Genomic DNA, 16,862 nt, shown 5'->3' with positions numbered 1-16,862 from the left:
TTAAAGGCTTCTTATTAAATGTTTCTTATGGTTTATTTATTATTTTTTTTCTTTTTTGGGTTGTTGTTTTGTTGGTGTTGTATCCTCGATGACGCGAGAATTTTAATTTATATTTTATTATCGGGTGATGTGAGGGTCGCTGTTTCGTGGGGACTGCCGGTGAGTTGATTTCTTTTCCTTACATATTTATATTTAGATGTTGGTTAGTATGTTTATGACAAGTTTTATGATTCTTTATTTATTGTATGCCGTTTCCCAAATAACGGGCCATTGAGCCCTTTGGGATATTGTTTTTGTTATTGTTATTTTATGAAAATAAATAGAACTTGAACTTGAACTTGAAACAAATTTTCCATTCCAATTTAAACCTGGTTTATATTATTCACATCTATACAATTTTTTCCCTTTCGTTTAGATACTTGGTGCTTAAAGTCGCTGCTTTTTCATTCTGTATACTCTCACTCTCATTGCGTAAATGTGAAATGGCTCCTCTGTGCTTGGCACCTTGAACCTGGATTGAGGAAACGTGGCACCTGGTCCTCTTGACCAGGTAGTAGAATAAAAAATAGTAGAATAAAAAATTTCCTGTTATCATAAAGTTTTTGCTCGAAGAAAATTCTGTTCAAGAAAACTGTAAGCTGAGAGAATTCATGCTAGAGAGACTGCTTTCGGTTAATATATATAGCGAGACTTAAGAATCAAATTATTTAAGGAATGAATAATCTAGACCCTCAATAAAAGAATTCAAGTTTTAGACTTGACGGGAAGAGGATCAGGGGCATCGTTGGGGGGTGGGGGGTGGGGGAGGGGAAAGGGGAGGATCCCCCAATAATGTAGAGAAAAAACTATTATATCTCATGTCCCTTGACTATCCTGATATGGGCCCCTCTTGCCCCCTCCCCCAAATAAAATGTTGAAGATTCGTTCCTGAAGAGGATTTATGCATTAAAGAAAATTTAAATCCTGCTTGATAAGATTTTCCTGTATTATTTTCTTAAAAATTGGGCAGTATAGGGCTGAAAATGAAAAATGTTTTCATCTCAGACCCCAATCCTCCTGCAAAACCTTTTAAAATTGTGGCTGTGTGTGTCCATGAGTATATCCAGATGATTTTGTACAAATTTGTTCATTCTGAAATATTGGTTTCGCGTTTTGTGTAATTTGAGTGCACTGTTTTGTCTTAGTTTGCGTATTTCAGTGGATCAGGGAATTAGGGGTAATTTTGTTCAACTACATACCAAGCTATTCTCTGTTGAAATGTTCCAACCAGAGAACTGAGCTGAGTAATCAGGTTGGTCCTTTTTGAACTGTTCATGCAAGATTTTATGATAATTTGTTAATCTTAATTTAAGCTGACAACTGTGGCAGCGGATTGGATTGATCTCTGTTTAGCAATACTTGGCCTGGGGGCAATCCCAGCCTCTGCGAGGTTGGGGGCTTGCTGCTTGTTTCTGTTACAAAGACCCGGTAACTGCAACATCGTCACTAACTATGGAGGCTTTTTATCGTTTTAAGCTACAATTCAATTAAAACTAATTTAAGCTTAAAATAATTAAATTGTAATAATGAAATTATTTATTTGCTTCTATGTACTGTGTATATCGCAGTAAGATGGTCAGAGAAATGGGGATGTTTCTGTTTCACCACTTACCTGACAATTTTTATTTGGTGAAATTTTTTGGCTATAGAACTGAAGTCATAAGTCAGGTTGACTGCTGTTCAAACGTAAATAACACATTTCCTAATGTTTACATGTCTTGGTACATGCTAAAATTCATTTAAAATTAATTAAAACAATCTTTTTTTCTTGCATATATGTTACAGTAGAATAATAAAACCGTAATTTGATCAAATGCTTAGAATTTTGATGAAAATTCGCTAGAGTAAAATATAGTCATCAAATGTTACTGTAAAACTTAACCTTCTCTAACTTAATGTTTACTTATTACAAAAATCCTTAAAAACTTCAAAAATCCTTAAATCCTTAAACATTTTGACATCTACACGATTTAGATTAAAACCGTAGTATGGGGTTAAGATTAATAAAATGAAATTACTTGAAATTACTACTTAGTTATCATAGATTACCCAAATTACTTACTTAGTTACTCAACTATAGATTACTAATTACTATTTAGATAAAATTACTGATCTTGTCACTAATTTGTCGTCCAAACTATTTAGAATCGATTAGGCGATCATGCCATAATGTAGAGCTTTGATAAGAGATCTGAATAAATGACAAAAAGCTATAAGCGGAAACCTACTTCCCCGGAAATCTTAGAAAAACCATTTAATTTCTCCCTTTTTGTGCTGGAGATCCAGATATTCAGATTTAATGAAATTTGTGTCATTAAGAAGTGTAAATTTTCTTCTTATGATTAAATGGAGCAGAATCTTACTTTAAAGCATATCTCCTTAGAGAACGCTAAAAATAAGCTCTAATGAATTATCATCTGAGCAATTTTGCCACCTCGGGAGTTCCCTGTGATGTAACCCACTTTGATAAACAATCTTGCCGACAAAAGGGATGTAAAATTTCCCTGTCCTTTGACTCGAATTTCACAGTCAAACCTCTAATTCTCGATAACTTTTGATGGTGACTAGTCTCCTGAGAGAATCTGCTATTGGGCTCTTTGTCTTTGTGACGGTCAGCCGACACTGAAGCTTGTAAAAATGGCTTTAAGGTTGATATTTTATTAGTATCCCTATATTAAATTTATATTCAATATTATAGTGCTAGCTCATCTTAATTTTAAAAAAAATCATCTGAATTTTGTCTCTGTTTTTGTTAAGTAAAGGCTCTAATATGGGTTTTGAATATGCTGTTCAACTGAAAAATTTTAGTTCATAAAAGTATTGTTCCACATTCGGGATAATGATTTCATAGTCTAGTTTGTAAACTCAACTACTTTGGTACATACGTGAAGCATCTAAGTATCTTTCCTTTGTGTCACCCTCTCTTCGTCCTTTCCTCTCTTTTTTTTACAAAAACCTTTCCGTTGCTTCTGTCTTATCTTTTCCACTATTGGAGGTTAAAATTACTACTAATTTACCTTCTTTCCCTTCGCGGCTAGTTTCCGACTCCATGTTGAAGATCAAGGTTGGCTGCTCAAAGGTTGTTGACAAAAGAGGAAAATATAATTCTTTGCTTTTTTCTTTCTTATATTCACATTTAGCATTTCCAAATTACACAAGTTTGATTAAGCTTTTTGAAAAATTACTGTAGCGAACAGAAGCCTGGTCAGATATTAATGAGTCAATTCCAACCTTTCCACGATCTTGAATCTGTGTTTTTTTTTAGTATTTTTTCTTTCTCTCTTTTTGTACTACACTGTTTACATTACTATGTAAGTCGATTTAAACTAAATTATAGTTGTTATTATTATGAATTTGGATTGTGGATTTTGTCGGATCGTGTCTCGAGTTTATATTTTTAAACTGAACTCCTGATTTTTCCTAATTTCTTAAAATATGTATGGTTGTGCAAGTATCTACCTAACCAATTCAAACAATCAGATTTCATTTTTAATGCCTTTGGTGCTTTTAAAGAAATAACGCCATAAACAAGGGAAAATACTTTCTAAATACAACTAAGATACACTGATACATTGATTAATTTTAATTGATTATTAATGTAGCCTGTTTATTTATATTCAGGCCGATCATACAAAAAGCTACATTTCTGCTCGATAGAGCCTCAGCTAGATGAAAACATAGTGCCTGGAAATAACGAATTAGCGGGGGGGGGGCCAAAGGCGCATCCAGGACTAATTTTTTGGGGGGAGGGGAACTATAAAAAGCATCAACAATTTGTTTATATGCATTTTTGTTACTTTTTTATGAGTCTGACAAAAACTTTGGGGTAGACTCATGCCCGGTACCCCCCTGGATACGGCCTTTGAGGTCGGACTAATGCTGTTATTTCTAAATGCTTTAATCTATGATTCCACTATGTTTCTCTGCATTAAAATCAGAAACATTTAGATCATTCATTTCTTCTTTGTTACTTAGTTACTTCTTAGTTATTGGGAGTTACTTAATTTCAGATAAGACAAGATATTAATTTCTGAAATAATGTCTATCGCGTGGATTTTGGGTTTTGCATATTGGAATCAAAGTGAAAAAAAAAAAGAAGAAAGAGAAAGACAGACACAAAAACAGAACAATAAATTGAGCTGAAGGTCTAAACAATTTGACATCGAAAACATAAAATGGTGCTACTAAATGAGTTTGTAGCTAGGCTGAGCTATGCATATTAAATTATAACATAAAAAGGAAAAATGATTTGTGTTATTTGAAAGTGTGAATTTCGATCGTTATAAAGTGGGCTCGTGGTGCGCGTTTTTTTTGTTTTTGTCCCACTGCCAAGTTATTTCATTACTTACGCTGATACTTTTATTAATTTTAATAAAAGGTTCTGTTCATTAAATTGTAGCCATTTAATGTTTTCGTATTAAAATAAGTATCTTTTAGATTGTTGGTTTATTCATGATTTAATTTTTGTAGCACTCGTATGCTCCTAGCCAAGCTGTTCGTTTTCGAGTTTGTCAAATGATACAGAAGCTTCTTAATGAATTACGTGAAGATGCCACTCTTGCCGAGGATCTATTCACAAAAATTTATGACTGTATGCTAGAAAGACTAAGGGTATGTAATAAGCCAATTTTTCCCGCCACTCTTGCCGAGGATCTATTCACAAAAATTTATGACTATGCTAGAAACACTAAGGGTATGTAAAAATCCAATTTTCCCGCCTCTCTTGCCGAGGATATATTCACGAAAATCTATGACTGTATTCTAGAAAGACTGAGGTATGTAAAAAGCCAATTTTCCTTGCCACTCTTGCCGAGGATGTATCACAAAAATCTATGACTGTATGCTAGAAAGGCTAAGGGTATGTAAAAAGTCAATTTTTTCCGCCACTCTTGCCGAAGATCTATTCACAAAAATTTATGACTCTATGCTAGAAACACTAAGGGTTTGTAAAAAGCCATTTTTTTCCGCCACTTTTGCCGAGGATCTATTCACAAAAATTTATGACTGTATGCTAGAAACACTAAGGGTATGTAAAAAGCCAATTTTTCCCGCCACTCTTGCCGAGGATCTATCACAAAAATATATGATTGTATGCTAGACAGACTAAGGGTATGTAAAAAGCCAATTTTTTTCGCCACTCTTGCCGAGGATCTATTACAAAAATCTATGACTGTATGCTTGACAGACTAAGGGTATTTAAAAAGCCAATTTTTTCTGCCACTCTTGCCGAGGATGTATTCACAAAAATCTATGACTGTATTCTAGAAAGACTAAGGGTATGCAAAAGCCAATTTTTTTTCCGCCACTCTTGCCGAGGATGTAATCACAAAAATCTATGACTGTATGCTAGAAAGACTAAGGGTATTTAAAAAGCTAATTTTTTCCGCTACTCTTGCCGAGGATGTATTCACAAAAATCTGTGACTCTATGCTAGAAAGACTAAGGGTATTTAAAAAGCCAATTTTTTTTGCCACTCTTGACAAGGATGCATTCACAAAAATCTATGACTCTATGCTAGAAAGACTAAGGGTATTTAAAAAGCCAATTTTTTCCGTCACTCTTGCCGAGGATGTATTCACAAAAATCTATGACTATGCTAGAAAGACTAAGGGTATTTAAAAAGCAATTTCTTTTTCCGCCACTCTTGACGAGGATCAATTCACAAAAATCTATGACTATGCTAGAAAGACTAAAAGAATGTAAAAAGCCAAATTTATTCTTTCTGCCAATCCTGCCTAGGGACTTTTCACAAAAATCTATGACTGTATGTTAGAAAGACTAAGGGCACTGAAATTCTCGTCTTGCGAAGTTTAGGATTGAGAATTGGGTTTAACACTAGTCGAGCATCCACGGGAAGTCTGTAGTAAAAGCGACCCTGAACAATTTGTTTTGACGTTTTTTTTCCATTTTAAGTTTAATTTAGATTTTTCTTTTTTGTGTGTGTTAATTTTTTTTTTGCTCCCTTATAATCTTTTGTTAATAATAAGTTATTAAATCATTATCAGTATTATTATAAAATTGTCTTTTCTTAATGAAACATTTTATATGTGGGTACTATATATTTTTTTTGGGGGGGGGGGAATATGTATGTTTTGTTTAAAATTTAGACTTACGGAAATATAAAACACCAGTAGTAAGAAGTATTGTATAAGAAGCATGATACAGTGAAGTTTTTTTTTTGTCAAAAATAGTGGCCAAAATATTTTTTTTCTCATTAGATAAAAAAAAGGAGGAAAGGTAAAGGATAAGGCATTAGACTTTACAGTCCGTACCGGCGGTGCTGATCTCTGTTTCTTGGCCCTTCAGCCAGGAAGAGTTGGGGGCCAGCCATCCTGTGCTTTCGCACACCCTTCATGTTTACCTTCCCCAGATTTCTCCAGGTACCCATTTAGAGCTGGGTCGACTCTGGCTAAGCTTACAGAGTCACGCCACTGACCCCCGTCCCAAACTGAAGAATTGGGCACACTGGGATTCGAACCCGCGTCCTCTCAGACAAGGGATCCCAAATCCAGCGCACCAACCCACTCGGTTTCTCATTAAATAGAATTATATAATTAGATAAGGTCTCATTAGATAGAACCGATGGTCGAAGAATTTAAGAAGAGCTCTTTTGATCACAAATTAAAACTCTAATGCCATTTTAAAGTGTCAAAAACAATCAAAGGGTAACCTGCCACCCCTTCAATCTCCAATATTCAACAGGATATTGTGTTGGCTGTTGACAGTTTTCTCTTGACTTACTTTCTCCTGCTGACTTAGCGCCAGCGTCAAGAGGGAGCAGACTCTATCGTTTTCCAGTAAACCAGGTCTTGAGCCACTGCGGGTGCATCTTTAGGTCTTGTTCTTGCCTTACTTAGGAAATGATGTAGACTGACGGACCATCTTGCTCTCGAGCGACGGCGTGGTTGTTTCCGTCTATTGACCACAAGTTTGAAATCATATAAAATTCGGAGGAGGTGGCCATACCATCTCAGTGTACATTGTGCAACTTGCCGGGATAATGTAATCTGCATCGTACGGGACAGGAAGTTGGTGAAAGTCGTAACAGCCAAGTCCCTCTATCTTTTGGAGTCCTTTGCTTTGGATTATTCACATTCCTCAAAGTCATAGTGGTTTCTGGCCAAGTTTATGTGCCATATAGTAGGACTGAGCCGACTGATCCATTAAATATCCGCACCTTTGTAGGACGGCTGGCAAGATGGTTGCGCCAAATGTTTTTGAGTCTCCCCAGGACGGAAGTTGCCTTAGTGATCTGCTTTGACTTTGCTTTTGACTGATCCATCACTTGACAGAATGGAGCCAGGGTACCCGAAATCCTATACGACTGCTACAGGATTTTGGCATATTTGGACTGTAAGAGGCGGTTTACTGAGATAATGGGTAGACATAGTTTTTGTTTCGCTCCAGTTAATATTGAGCCCAACCTTGCTAGCTTCTCCTCTTGGTGCTAGAAAATTATGAATATTTAAAGCCTTTTCAAGTGAATATTTGTAGTGGTATCAAACAGTTTGTTGTAACAAACTGTAAGTGAGGAGCGACTTGGCTCAATAGTAGACGAAAGCCTCAAAAACGGGATTTTGATTATAGTTGATGCATCAAAAGAATTGACTTTTTATACTTATTTGAAATATATAAAATTCGTTAAGCGTAATGTCACCCATCAAAAGCTACGAGCCTGACAAAAATTTGTCTGATTTTCGAAATACGGAGGAAACGCCATCCAAAAGTCAGGCGATCCTAATGAAAATCACACCGTCAGATTCAGTGTATCAGAGAGCATTACTGTTAATGTTTCAAGCACCTATTTACAAAAGTTGGAATTTTGTATGTTTTTCGCCAGAAGAAACATGCATGTTTATTTGTTTTTTTTCCCAGGGGTGATTGTGTCAAACCAATGGTCCTAGAAGATTGAAAGAGTTCTAGTCTCCTTTTTAAGTGACCAGGAATATTGGAGGACATTATGGAATAATTGGACATATATAGTAGGACATATATAGTCCTTTATTGAACATATATATATATAGTAGGACAGCTAGTCTCCCTTCCATGCCTGTCTTTCTTCAAAGACGTTTGACCAAAATTTTGAGATACTTATGTGATTTGACATATTCCGAATGTCCAATAACTATGCATTTCAGCCCCCCGCAGCCCCTGAGAAAGGGCTGTAAGTTGTATAATTTGCTATTTGTTAACATATAGTATTTGTTATTGGGGAACACACGGATTTTTTTTTTTGTAAGGGGAAATTTTCTGTGACGGGGGATACGGGGAAATTTTTCCGTGATTTGTATTCAGCGACCTCAGTTTTTTCTTCCTCAGCAGCATAGTGTATACACTCCCTATAGGTTGGATTTGCCCTGCTTTTATACAGTAAATTGAATAAATTAAATTAATTAGCTTGTTATTACTGTAACTAAGGTGTTTTATCCTATGTCTGATCGTTTGCAAACTTTTTCTGGATGTTGTTTCAAATGATCTGCGGATGTAGTAGCTAGGTTTTGCTTCGGTTTTTAGAAGATATTCAGCGATAGCCACTTTTTTCTTCCTCAATCGCATGGTTTAAACACTCCCCATAGTTTGGGATTTGCTCTGGCTTCCAGGATTTCGAACGCAGGATTAACGATTATTTCGTTATTAATCGTTAATTAAAATAAAATTAACAGGATTTCGAACGCAGGATAACAAAATCAGGATTAACATTTTCGAACGCAGCTTTGCAACAACAAATCTCACGGTTCGTTTTTCTTTTAAAGTTCACAATTTGATGTCTTTTTCAATTTCACTTTTTTAGTATTGACTTCTTTCTTTCTACGTTTACATATTTTTGACGTTGCATTGTCATAATCTATGTTATTTCTCTTGTTGTACCTTTTACATCATTTTCTGGCTTACATTTTTTCCAAATGCCATTGTCATGATTGTATTTCTCTTTCCTTTTGTACCTTTGGCGTAATTTTTTTGCTTTCTAAAAGCAAACTTTGGATTGTGCCGATGTCCTGGAAGAAAAATTCAAGTTGAAACTTTTCAACCCTTCTTTGAAGAAAAAATAATATTGGAGTCTTCTTGGTAGGCCTGAATTTTTCATAGAGCCATATTCTTTGGAATTATCATTAATCTTCCTAATTTTTTTCACGACGTTTTTCTTTTAACGATCCCAGAAGGTGATCAGGTAGACATATTCAGCAAATAGAAAGTAATGTTTATCAATCCATTGGATTCATATCTCAAACTAAATCTGCTTTTTCAGTCAATTTGCACAACGTTCAAATAGAAAATAGAAGTAGTAGCTATGATCTAATACCGCTTTTAGAAAGTATTCAACAACATCAGCTCTTTTTACCTGAAAAGCATAGCATAAACACCCTACTTTTAGAATTTGCCCCCCCTCCTTTCCAAAGGATATTTGATTTAATTCACAGTAACTTTAGGTGTTTCGTCTTATGCTGACTTTGTATCTAGTTTTGTACTGTAGGAGATAAGTAACTGACTAAGCAATTCTTCCTTCCCGAAGAGTATGGCGTAAAACTGCTTCAACGCTGAACCAGTAGCAACCTTCGAGGTCGATGAAGTAGTGGTTCGGATTTGCTGCAGCATTCATAAGACATTGAACAACATCAACAACACTGCATATTAACTGCAACCTTAACATTATGGTTAAAACGCCCCCACAACTTTTAACTGTTTCTCTTTCCAAAATGTATTTGATAAAATCACTTTTGTATCCTTTATAGCAGTAGCTAAAGGTGTTTCATCGTTAGTATTCTTTACACCTAGCTTGCGCCGTAGGAGATAAGTAACTAACACAAGTATGTTGCTACTGCTTTCAGAAGATAATTAACGACATCAAAAGCGTGGTGAGATTTATACGAATAAACAACAATCTGAAAAGTACGGTGTAAGTCACATTTGCTTTAAATTACCTCTGGCATTCAGAAGACATTCAATGGCAACACCTCTTCCTATTTGAACAGCATGGCACAAACACCCTCCCCCTCCCCCACCTCCCCTCATAGTATGGGATAGCCCCACTTCATAAAAGAAATTTGACTAGATTCAATTTATTAGATTATATAGCTAAAATTAAAAGTGTTGCATCATATTCATTCATTGCAAGTAACTCAGCACCACATGAGATAAGTATCTAACACAAATCAGCTCTTCCTTTCTGACCTTCTCGGTGTATATGTTTTTCATTGCTTTCAAATTGTTTCAGGAGTTTTTTTTTCAAATGGTCCGTTAAAGCGATAGCTAGGATTTACTACAGTTTTTGGATTATATTTAATGACATCAACTCTTTATACCTCACTTGCCTGGTGTAAAGATTCCTTGCAGTTTGGATTTTCCCAACTTCTCAAAATAAATTTGGCTTGATTCAATTTATTAGCTTTTATTGCTGTAACTAAAAGCGCTTCATTTTGCTAGCAAATTTTTTCTTTAAGTTGTTTTCAAATGGTCCGTGGAGACAGTAGCTAAGTTTAGCTTTGCCTTTGAGAAGGTATTTAACAATAGCGTCTTTTCCTTCCTCAACAGCATGTGTTAAATGCTCCACACAGTTTGTATTTGCTCCACTTTGCAGACGACATCTGACTATATTCATGTTATTGTTTAACATAGCAGTTGCCAATGCAGTTTTATTATATGCCTTCAATAGACATATGCATTATAAAATTGATCGTATGAATATGCATTCAATGAGATAAGTGGCTTAAACTAATCAGCTTTTCCTTTCTGAGTAGTTTGTTGTAAAGTGGTTTGACAACTTACAAATATTTTCTGGAAGGTGTTTTTAAATGATCTGTAGAAGCAGTATTTAGGAATTTCTGGCTCCCAGAAGATGCCCAACGACTTCAAATGCAGCTTTGTCTTGACATATCTGACGTTTCGTGTGACTGTCTCACCTCCATGGAAATATAATTTTTTTGTGATTTCCTTATGGTTGTTAATTATAGCTCTTGTCCCCGTCAACTCAAACCTGTAAAATTAATTTCTTAAGATTTATATTATATTCACTGAAAATCGAAAAATTTTGCTTGATATTTATTGTCCAAACTTAGGATTAATTTACATTTTAATTCTGAAGCACTCATTAATTTATCATATTCATTAATTATAACTATCTCAGCATCGCATAAGTTAAGTATCTGGCATAAACCAGTTCTTCATTTCCAAACTGCACGGTGTGAAGGTGTTTCACCGCTTACAATTTTTTCCTCGAACCTGTTTTCAAATGGTCTTTGAAACAGTAGCTTGGATTTTCTTCTGCTTTCAGAGCATATTTAATGACATCAAACTCTTCTTCCCTTAACAGCATGATATAAATACTACCTACAGTTTGGATTTTCCCAGCTTTCCAAAAGAAATCTGACTAGATTCAATTTATTCCTTCCTGGAAATTTTCCAGTGAGAATTTTACACGTGGGAGGGGGACTTCCTGGCATGATTTGAGAAGTGGCCAGAAGTTAAATAAAAAAACAAAACTAGTCGATCCAACTGAAAGTACGGAGCAACATTAAAACCTAATATGAACAGAAATTATTCCGTATATGAGGGGGACTACTCTTTCCTCAACCCTCGTTCTTTGTAACATAAAGTTTGACTTTATGTCACAATTCTTAAAAAAAACTGCTCAAACACAATTTGAATTTGACTGAGAAGTATTTTACCAAAAGTGGAAAGTGAAAAACCTTGCCACTACTTGTTTTTATTTTCTTGTCTCCTTTTTTAGGACCGAGTTGCTGGGATTCGTGTTCAAGCAGTATTTGCTTTACAGCGATTGCAAGAGCCTTCGAATAAGGAATGCCCAGTAATCAGGGGTAAGTCTCCAGAGCTTAATATTTAGAAAACATATACGAAAAATTAGATGTTCATGCAGGAAATATTATGGGGGACAGTCTTGAAGCGGTTGTGCCTGTTTATGGGTGCATAGTTTTTAGCAATAAAGGTTTTTTTTTACCTTGCAAAACTGGTATACCCCCCCCCTCTGCCAGTGGTTTTGTATCCTATCTCCATCCTATCTCCAAGTAAACATTTATTTTGCTCCTACTTTTTTTTTCAAACATACTTCAGTTTTATCATTAATTTTGTGAATTAACTTATCCTTTCAATCCTCAGCCACAGTTGACCCAGCTTTAAGTTGGAGAAATCTGGGAAAGGTAAACAGAAAGGGTATGTGAAAGCACAGTATGGCTGGCCCCCATCTCCCCATTGCACTTCCTAGCTGAAGGGCCACGAAATGAAGATCAGCACCGCCGGTTTGCACCTTGAGGGTCTAGTGCCGTCATCTCTACTTACTTCTCAATCCTGTTAATATAAACTAGAAACTTTATAACGTTAAAACGCCTTTTGTAGACTACGTCATCCACAACCTACCGAACCAATAAGATAAAACTGTCAATTCGTGGATAGATTGCTCGAATATATGTGCACTAGACAAAGGACATATCGAACGATAGACACAAGAAAAAAAAGCCATAGAATATACCCGCTTGAGAAGACCAGACGGAAAATATTCTGTCCTCTTCTACAAAATGTAAAATTAAATGTCCCCTTATCCTCCCAAAAATTCATGAAAACCTAACGAAATACATATAAAACAGACCACCTTTAAAGACAACTGCTAATTAGCTAAATCCGTTTGAACTGTTTGCTATACTCGCTTGCCTTCAGGCATAAAATAGAAAAAAACATATGGAGGATGATTCTATCCCCTCCCCGGAAAATACCCCTCCCACCGAAAATACCTCTACCCATGGAAAATACGTCCTCCCCCAGAAATAACCCCCCTCCCGCCTGCGGAAAATAAGTTTTTCCAAATTTGAGAATTACTCAATATAAGTATCTTAAAAACATAGAAAAAAAAAATCCGCAAATCCATTTTGTTGAAAAGACTTCTATATGAACTTCTGCTTTTTTTGTAGTAACGGGTGCTATATTAAGAAAAAAGAAGAAGAAAAAAAATGTGGGTGAAGCATCATCAAAATTAAGCTAAAACATATGGCACCAAAAAGTTTAAGAAGGTTTGGCTTTCCTTTGAAAGGATAGTTGGCTTTTGATTCAACAAGTTCTTATTGTTAAGTTTTTACAGACGACAGCGTTGCCAAATTCTACGAGTTTTTCACAGGTGGTGGCAGAGTTTTTTTTTTAGTAATTCGAAAAAGGATATTATTCTAATTAAGCGCATATTGTATTTTACGAATCGTTCTTAAAGAATTGGGATAAAAATCTCAAAAATTTAGCATAAAGGGCAAGGTCTTGATAAGACGGTCCCTTTCATATACGTAATAATTTATGTTCATTTTAGGCTTTGATGCTGCTCCTTATTTTCAATTGAATTTTTTAAAATTAAATTTTTAATCGTTTTTAAATAATACCGGTAGATCTGGCTCCCCCTCCAAGAAAAATTCTAGCTTACATTTATTTTCAATTTCTACTTTTGCTCACCTTCATTTGAAAAAGACTTTAATATCTGATTATTTTTTAAATCATGCCGGTAATCACCTCCTCCGTGGAAAAGTTTTCAAGCAAAAAGCCAGCAAAAGGGTATTTTCTAGCAAAGTTTTTTTTTTTTTGGGGGGGGGGGGTAGAGCACCAAAGAAACTTAGAAAAATACATCAAAAATGTGAAATTGATATCTTCTTTATGATTTCTGGGAATATTTCTGCTCCACGCTGTTATTATGAAAGTAAGAGTAGCATTAAACCACAAAATGAGCAGAATTTGTTCCTTATAGTGGGGGGACTGCCCCTTCCTCATTCATATATCCCCATGGTCGCAGAAACTTCGGAGTATGCTCATTAGATCAGAAATTGAGAGTTTTAGTCCTTTTTTTGAAGTCCAAAGGGATTGGAGACCAACCAGTCGCAGGGGGTGGTATTTTCCGAAGGGAGATTTTCTGCTGGGGCTATTTTCCACTGGAAGGTATTTTCTGCACAGGGGTATTTTCCACGGGTTCATTTTGCGATGTGGGATTACCCTGGGAGTATTTTCCGGGGGTGGGTATACGCCAGCTACCATGGAGGATATCTTTTGGGCTTCAGCTACCTGTTGAATTATGCAGACGTAGTTTCAGACTGCTAACAATTATATAGGCAGATTTTATATAAACTCATTGCAAGTTGTTATTCATTCTCAATTTGCTTATTTTTTTTTTTCACATATATGTCAAATATTCCTTGTTATAGGGCAAAACAATGTAAAAGTTTCTTGTAAAAATAACAGCAACCATAATTGTTGCTATTGGTTATTATTTTTATCATTTTAATATCATTTCCATGACTACTTTTTAGTGTTCAAAAATCTTTAATTTAAGGACCAATCTCAAGTATTTTTGCTAAGTGTTCATGTTAGTTACTGGGCCTATAATTGTTTTAGTTTCTATTATTGTTATGGTTTTGTTAAATGTGTGTCTGATATTGGCATATGTGTGTTATAAGATTGTCTGTCATTGTTTTATTATACTTATTAGGTTTTTTTCGGAAATTAATCGTGAATTTAAAGTCTGTGAATACTTTTACAAAGTCTGTGAATGCTAGATAAGCATGCTTATCTGGACATTTATTTAAAGTTTTATTTTTCTTCGTTTTTTTTTTTACTCCTAAATTCGTGGTTCCAGGTATAATGAAATATTTGATTAACCGCTAGTTTTTATTGAGAATTAGATGACTGTTGAATCTTCTTTTGAAGGAGTCAACTGAGAAGACTTGGGCAAATTTTAAATATTTAGGGACTACATCCCTGGGACAGAGACAAAATTTCCCTCTGTTCCAGGAAGATCATTCCAGATTTAAGCGCAGTGTCGAATGAAGCTCTTCTTCAAATATTCTGCTCTCACCCTGCTTGCCTCAAGATAATCGGACCGAGCTGTGCGCCCTAGTGTTTGTCTTGCTGGCTGACCAATTGGGGGCAAAACAGAAAGCTCTTAGAAGAAGGTGAATTTATATTATTGTAGAAAACAGCCCTTGACGCTACATCAAACCTCTCACTAACAGACTGGAGAGAGTCATGGGGAACGACCGAACCTGCCCTATTAGCCATATTCTAAATCTTTTAAAGTGGTGCTAACAACGTTTTTGGAGATCTTGGATGAATCTTTACATCCTTATAAAATCAAATCTGTCCTTTTCACTCTTTGAGAGTAGCCATCGCTTGTGTTCCTTTTTTTTTTGTCCGCCTGTTCGCAGTGCCTGTTGAACTATGGTTTGTATCTGGATCCGCCTCGATGGGGAATAGCCTGCAATACAGTCAACCATGGTCTACTGTTAATTTTCTGTAGCTTTCTCGGGCCGTTCAAGGAGGAAGGCTCTTTATCGCTGTGAAGCAAGTAGTTTCTTAAGCCATCTCAATATCCTCTTTTGTATTGCCATATTTGTCGCCCGTGCTTTATGAGGGGAGGAATACAAAGATCGTCATGCGCAATGACGGCACAATGGTCACTTGTGAAGGCATGAGCTTCAACTTTAAAGAAATCGGGGTAATCTGCTAGGAAGAGATCAAAACAAGATGATCCGTTTGGGACATGGTAGGTATCAATTTCAACTGATTTCAAGTCTGGTCCCTCCTTATAAGCGTTTTTGCTACGGAACTATACACCATGATGGACGTTCGAGTCTTCATGGAGGATTATAGCAGACTTTGCCCCGAATATAATCTAGAGGTTTCAAGGTAGCTAGTGATCTGAAAGGTTTGGAGGCTCTACATAGCCCTAATGATCACAGCCATATTTGGAAGGGTCACCCTAACCTACAGAGCCTCTTCGCCTGCTGAGTTTCGGATATCCAGACATGAGTATGAAATATGGCTCTATGTATAAAAGGGAATACCTTTCCACGATATTTCGCACCGTCAGTGCGTATTCGGTCTCGCCCGAGGTAATCATATCTCCAAAAGTGTTCCGAGTCCAATTTGAAACGGGCATTTCTTATCTGCAAAATATACTAGATTAACTATGAACTATAAATAAATTTTGCTTAAGAATAAATTAAATTTACTTTAGAAATTACTTTATTTCATGTTAAAGCCCCTTTAGAAAATAATTAACTTAAACATTTGATTTTAATTTATATTGAAATTCAAGCATTTTCTATTAAAATGATTTAAAACCTTCTGAAATAATTTTAAAATGATATTTTCTAAGCTAGCTATTGAAGGGAGGATCAGCAGGGCAATGTATGTTCAGTCACATTTGGTTGCCTCCTGATCTACATAACTCTGTTGATCCTCTTTTTAAGCACAGCTCCCCCTTTTAAATTAAGAAATTAATTTATTCTATATTAAAATCCCTTTAGAAATTAAATAACTTTAAAATTTCATTTTAATTTACTAATCTTATTTTAAAATTAATGTTTACTTTATATTAAAATTTGAATATTTTCTACTTAAGCTTCTGAAATAATTTAAAAATGCTGTATCTTAAGCTAGCTGTTGAATGGAGGATCAGCAAGGTAATGCATGTTCAATCACATTTGGATCCTCCTGGTCTGCATAACTCGGCTGATCCTCTGTTTAAGAACGGCCCCTCCTTTTAAATTAAGAAAGTAATAAGAAAGAAATTAATATTTATTTATAAGATATAAATCATAATATGAAATTGCAGCACAAGTCCTTAGGACTTTCTTTTTGCTGCAATAATTTATTAGTGTTGTCATTTTTATTTATGTTTGTATTGTGGATAAAATAAAACCTACCTACCTACCTACCTACCTACCTATTCATTATTAAAATCCCTTTAGAAATTTATTAACTTTAAAATTTAATTTTAATCTTCAATCCTTATTTTAAAATTAATTACTTAATATTAAAATTTAAATATTTTCTGCTAAAATAAT

At 35.3% G+C, this 16,862-nt stretch overlaps 1 protein-coding gene across 3 annotated transcripts in view; it reads left to right on the top strand.

Moving 5' to 3' along the window:
- The window catches only part of LOC136025255 (condensin complex subunit 3-like), a 118,877-nt gene that overhangs the window by 13,899 nt on the left and 88,116 nt on the right, over nt 1–16,862 (top strand). For 2 of the 3 annotated variants that reach the window (XM_065701103.1, XM_065701102.1), the window contains exons 4-5: nt 4,510–4,650; nt 11,765–11,852. In XM_065701103.1, the coding sequence (XP_065557175.1) occupies nt 4,510–4,650; nt 11,765–11,852 (229 nt within the window). Of the gene's footprint in view, nt 1–4,509; nt 4,651–5,802; nt 5,824–11,764; nt 11,853–16,862 lie in introns of those variants that run through there. The other variant, XM_065701104.1, reaches the window with a different exon arrangement.

This window comes from Artemia franciscana, chromosome 3 (assembly GCF_032884065.1).
Source record: "Artemia franciscana chromosome 3, ASM3288406v1, whole genome shotgun sequence".
NCBI classification, from domain to species: Eukaryota; Metazoa; Arthropoda; class Branchiopoda; order Anostraca; family Artemiidae; genus Artemia; species Artemia franciscana.
The sequence above is the reverse complement of the archived record's forward strand: the minus strand, read 5'-3'. Positions and strand labels throughout refer to the sequence as shown.